General features: G+C 47.1%; 1 protein-coding gene across 4 annotated transcripts in view; it reads left to right on the forward strand.

The window, feature by feature from the left end:
• Positions 1-6,000, forward strand: part of Myh11 (myosin heavy chain 11) — a 114,091-nt gene that overhangs the window by 14,964 nt on the left and 93,127 nt on the right. For all 4 annotated transcript variants that reach the window (XM_036195166.1, XM_036195163.1, XM_036195167.1 and 1 more), the window contains exon 3: positions 5,109-5,265. In XM_036195166.1, the coding sequence (XP_036051059.1) occupies positions 5,109-5,265 (157 nt within the window). The remainder of the gene's footprint in view (positions 1-5,108; positions 5,266-6,000) is intronic.

Raw genomic sequence — 6,000 nt, forward strand, 5'->3', positions numbered from 1 at the left:
TAGAGTCCTTCTCCTGGACTCATCCTAAACAAAGGACCTTTCAGAAGGTCCTGGCAGACCTTGTGTCCTCTGGCATCTAGAAGGTTCTGTCTAAGACAGAGGGCCTGCCTCCTCTTCTGACTATGGGTTCCTTGCAGGGCTGCTTCAGGGTTTAGGGCACACCTTGCACATAGCTCTGACTCCTGTCTCAGGCCCCCTGGCTCTTCTGCTCATTGTCATTGGCTGAGACCTCTCTGCTTGTAATTTATCCCAGAGGACATTAGCAGTCAGCTCTGTTCCAGGCATTGTGCTCAGAGTAGGTTGGGGGTACAGGAGGGAGGGATCTCAGTTGTGGGTCTGTTGTGTGCCAGGGACTTTCCTGAGTAGAAACACTGGAAGAAGTCACTCCACAGGGCTACAGAGGATAGAAAGAAGGACTACCTCTTGGAAAGCCACATGAATTAGTTGTTACAACCTTATGACTTTAAAGATGAAGCAGAGCTCATCTTGAGTGATAACTCAAGAAATTTTTTGAAAAAGTGAATGTTGAGGCTGTGCAAGCATGAGGACCTGAGTTCAGATACTCGGTGACCACATAAGAAGCCAGGCTTGGTGGTGTACCTTTGTAACCCTAGCACTGGGTGGGTAGACACAGTTGGATCCTAGGACCTCACTGGGTGCCAGCCAGTGAGTGTCAGGTTCAGTGAGAGACCCTGTCTCAAATAATAATGGAAGATACTCAACATTGACCTCTGGCCCCTCCACACATGCACACATGTACTTGTACATATATGTTGCATACACCCCCAAAAGAAAGGCATATGTTTAGAAAGGCAAGAGTCCTTCCCCACCTTTAACTCTTAACCTTTTATCTTGGGGACACATGTGATTTACAGGGTCATTTGTGCAGATCCCAGAGTCTAACAAATCCAACAGCAATTTCATTCCCTGAACCTTACACAGCTTGTTCCTTTTGCTCAGCTGTGCCTGTGGTCTTCTGCCTCTGTCAGTACCTACCTCGTCAGATCTAAGGCCTATTGAATAGCTAAGGGGTATAGAAATTAAATAAGCTGTGTAAGGGCACAGAGAACCTTCCCTTTCATTCCAGTCCCTTACCCTTCCCACCCTCACCCCCACTCTCAGAGAGGCTGGCCCACCGTTTGCTTGGAGACAGGAGCTCACTCAAATCTGAGATCCTCCTGTCTCAGCTTTCCTGAGCTCTGGGAATATGGGTATGATCCCGCTATTCTTGACTCCTGTTTCCACCAAACCCTGTGCACTATTTTATACATATGTAGATAAATGAAGAAAATACTCTGTTCCCTCAACTGGCAGTGTGGGCCACGTTCTGCACATCCGTGTATCTGAATGTGTACTCTTCATAGCAGAGTAGAATCTCCTGCTGTGGCCATGGACTGTACCAGCAAGGCTATTCCCTACTAACAGGCTCCCCAGCTGTCACTGGTCTTCCAGCCACAGCAGAAGTACATTCTTAGCGAAGTATCTGTCTTCAGCATAGATACTCAGAAAGTATGAGTGCCACAGAGAGCCTTGTAGAAAATTCAGGGTTCAGACTAGTCTCTGGAGGGAAGGGGAGGTTCAGGGTCAGGCCATGTGAACATCTAGTGGGTTGTGAGACAAAGCTGAAATTGTCATGTGTCTTTCAGTCAGCTTCTTCCCCATCACTACCAATCCTCTCTTCCTGAGGCCAAGGCCTTGGGAGCAGCTCCTGCTCTGTGCTGTGGAGCTGACCATATAAAGCATGGGGAACAGCCAGGCCTGCTTCCTAATATGGTCACAAAAAGGAGATCCTACTCCAGCTGGGACCTGCTGGTGGCACTGGGCCTTGAGATGCCTGGCTGGGACAAGGGAGGGGAGGGGATGCTGAGACCTCTGAACTCAAGCAGCCATCAGGAGAAGGACTATCCTGGGCATGAGACCCTAATTTCCTTAAGAGGATTTGCCAGCTGAGCAGACTCAGATCTGCCTGAAGCATGGATTAGTGCTTGCTGTGTATATGGACTCAAAAGGAGAAGTAGAAACAAGCAGGAAGTTGTTAGGTCTCAAACAAATGGCTAGCTGAGGTGTGTATTTAATATATCAAGGCAGCTGCTGTCCCCAGGTTCTCCGAGAATCTCCTGTTAAAGATCCATTCTGGCTGGCATGACCTGCCCCCTACCCTAAACTCTCCAGCCCCTGAGCTTTGCTGCCCTTCCCCCAACTGCTCTTCCCAAATGACCTAGACATTTTGGCTACATGTCCTAAAGAGGTCTTGGTTTCTTGGTTTCTTGGTCTCCTGGCTTGCTCTTGGCTTCTTGGCTCCTAGTTCCTCTCTCTTACTTCCCACCACCACACCTCTCATGGCCCAGTTCAGACTGGACCCTTCCAGATGCCTCTGTTTTATAATAAACCTCCTCAACCATACTTAGGAGTGGTCATGTCCTCTTTTTTTTTTTTTTTTAATCAGAGATGAAATCAGAAGAACTTTCTTTTACGGATTCTACCAAACAAATATTTACTGGATAAGTATTTACCCTATGTTGGGTGCTAGAAACATACTAGTGTACAGCTGTGTCTGGGAGGGTGATGTTGAAGCTGAAAATGGAAGCAGAGATGAAAATGGAAGACCAGAGGAAAAGAATTCCAAGCAGTGGGAACAGTGTATATGGAGACTCCAAGGTGCCATGTTTTCTGGTCTCATGTAACTAAAGGCATCCAGGCATAATCACACTGAATGAGCACCTACTACATACAAGCATGATGCTAGATACTTTATGTGCATCATTTTAGAGCAAAACTGTGAGAATTGCTACTATGTCCTCCTCCTGGTTTGCAGATCAAGATGACTGAAGCTCGGAGAGGTTGAGACTTGTCCAGGGTCTCCCTGCTAGAAGGTAGCAGGGTGAGGGTTCAAATTCAAGTCCCCAGTATTCTTAACTACTTCCTGGAGTTTAGAACAGTGTAGGAGATAGTGGTTGTGTCCCAGACATAAATGACATCATTCTGAAAGGGGTGTTGCCCCAGGGACCTGGGGGCCAGGATTGAGACCCGAAAAGGTAGAGCCTGGCTGGATTTCATTGAGATGTTTAATGATTGGCACTACTCTTTGGGAGCCTGGGTGTGAAAGGGATAGGAAGGAACAGGCCACAGTCATGGCACAGAAGGTATCCATTGAACACCTACTGTGTGCAGTTCAAGCTCTCTAGGACATACAGGCAAAGCAGGCTGCCTCTACCCTTGGAAGAGGCTTCAACTTAAGCCTTGGCAGTCATTTTGTGAGCATTATTTAGTACCTGCTACATGCCAAGCTTTAGGATGCGGCTGAAGAGGACAGAACAGGAGGTCAGGCATGTAGGGATGACTGCAGGGGCCTTTTCAGGTCAGAGATGACCAGGGAGACATTGGGAAGGTCTCCCACCTAGCTGGAGACTGTCCTAGCTTCTGCTGACCTCCCAAGGTGCCTGCCTCCTCCTCTCTGCCTCTGAGCCTTCAATCTCCTGATCTGGATTGCCTCCACTGTCCTTCAGGACTCAGCATCCCAGGAATTCCCATGGTCACCCCAATACTCCTCAGAGCTTCTCCTATTTCTAGTCCTCTTGGTTGGTGTGAGTCTCCTGTCAGTGTTCCACTCTCCTGGCCTTGGGGAAGGACAGACACTGCAGATTTATCAAGCTTGGGCCTTTGGGGCCACCATAGCCCCAGTAGTCCTTCCTTTTTCCTCACCAATCCTGCAACTGTGAGGAGCAGCAGGTATGATCTTGCTTTTGATTTTTGATATTTTATTTCTCACATTTATTCCTTGTCATTTCACCACCACCTTTTCTTTGTTAAAGATAGGATCCCATGTAGCCCAGGTTGGCCTCAAAATTGCTTTATAGTTGAGGATGACTTTGAACTCCTGATGCTCTGAGTACTGGTATTAAAGATGTGCACTGCCACACCTGGTTTATGTGGCACTGGGGATAAAAGCCAGGGCTCCATGCAGTCTAGGCAAGCACTCTACTCACTGCTACACACTCAGCCTCTGTTCCCTTTCACCTTTGAATGTGCTGTAGTACTGTAGTATGTCACCTCCCCCCTCCTATGGGTTAGCACCCTATATATTTTAGTGGCACTTCTGGTTTGTGATATGTGTTTCTTACTTGTCATCATTTACATCCCTAAATTATTAAATTACTTCTAAGCATCAACTACATTGTCCCCTTCTATATAAGGTTAGTTCAGTCCTACTGTCCACACACACTCCCTTCTCCACAGGCTTTTGTGGTTAGATATTTCTTCACTGTTTTTATTCCAAATTAAAAGCCACATTGTCGTTAATATTCTTTGTTTTGTTTTGTTTCATTGTTTGAGACAGGGTTTCTCTATGTAGCCCTGGCTCTCCTGGAACTTATTCTGTAAACCAGGTTGGCCTTGAACTCAGAGATCCATCTGCCTCTGCCTCCAAAGTGCTAGGATTAAAGGCACATTCCACTGCTGCCCATTGGTATTCTTAAGTAGCATTCTATATTTTAATCAAATAAAAAAAATAAAGATGAAATACATAAAAAAGGAATTTTGGGAGAGCTGGGAAGATGGCTTGGTTGGTAAGGTGCTTGCTGCTTGAGCAGAAGAACCCGAGTTGAGTTCCCAGCACATATGGAAAAAGCTGGGGGTGGTGAGCCACACTCCTGCACCCTGATGCTGGGGAGGTGGAGACAGGGATCCTTGGGGCTTACTGTTAACCAGCCTAGTCAAATTAGTAAGTTCCAGGTTCAGTGAGAGATACCATCTTAAACAATAAAAAGGTGAGAATGATAGAAGATGCCCCATGTTGACTTGTAGCTTCCACATGTCTGCACACATGTGCATGTGTACCCCACACATGAACATATACACACAGACATGTAAGTTAAGTTCCTGAGGCTTAGTAAGGTAGAGTGGTGTGTTGGGAGCCCAGAGCTGGTTAAGACTCAACCACAGTTGGCCTAGGAATCCAATCATGCTTTTTTCTTCCTTTACCACAAGGCTCCTGCTGAACTGCTGAGGACCCTAAGTTTCCCCACCATGGCATGAGGCTGCTGATTGTGGGTGTGGGAGCTCTCTCACCCATCCAAATGTCCAGAACTGAGCCTAGCTCTCTTTTGCAGACCTACTCAGGCCTCTTCTGTGTGGTGGTCAACCCCTACAAGCACCTACCCATCTACTCAGAGAAGATTGTGGACATGTACAAGGGCAAGAAGAGGCATGAGATGCCACCCCACATCTATGCCATTGCTGACACAGCCTACAGAAGCATGCTACAAGGTGAGCCTGCCAGGCCCGAGAGCCACCTCAGGGCTCAGCCTCAGTCCCCACCCCCACCTGCCTGAGTACTCATCAGGAATGTGGAGTTTGGCAGGCAATGCCTTGACTAAAAAAGGACAAAAGCAAAAGGAACATCAGTCTGCAGCAAGGAGGGGTAGGGAACCCAGGGCTTGAGCAAATACGGGCATTGCCCTTTCTGGCTTCTGCTATCCCTGTGACTGTTACAGGGTGCCACTGGTCCAGCAAGCAGCCAGAGAGGAAGCTGGGGACAGGCTATGAATGAGCTGCATGGACCTGGGTTGCCACCTGCCAGTGTCCATCCCTGGGGTTGTGGTTAGATGTCTTCTCCCCCCCCCCCAGCCTCAATTTCCTTGTATGTGAAAGGGGATAATAGTCTCTATATCACTTCTGGGAGCCTTGCTGTGCTGGCTTTGCCAGTGGAGGATCTTTGCACTCACACTCCAAATTCAGGTGTGCCAGCTTGTGATTCATTATATTTCAGATAATGAAATATTTGGGGCCAGAGCCATTGTAGATTTGGAACTTTTTTCCCCCCAGATTTAGTGATTTAGATATATGCATGATGAGAATTTGTGAGGCTGGAACTCAAGTCTAAAAAAACAATATTCATTTATGTTTCATCCCTACTTTATATAGTTTCAAAGTAATTTTTAAAAAAGATTTATTTATTATGTATACAGTGTTCTGCCTACAGGCCAGAAGAAGGTACCAGAT

The sequence above is a fragment of the Onychomys torridus genome, chromosome 8 (genome assembly GCF_903995425.1).
Source record: "Onychomys torridus chromosome 8, mOncTor1.1, whole genome shotgun sequence".
NCBI lineage: Eukaryota > Metazoa > Chordata > Mammalia > Rodentia > Cricetidae > Onychomys > Onychomys torridus.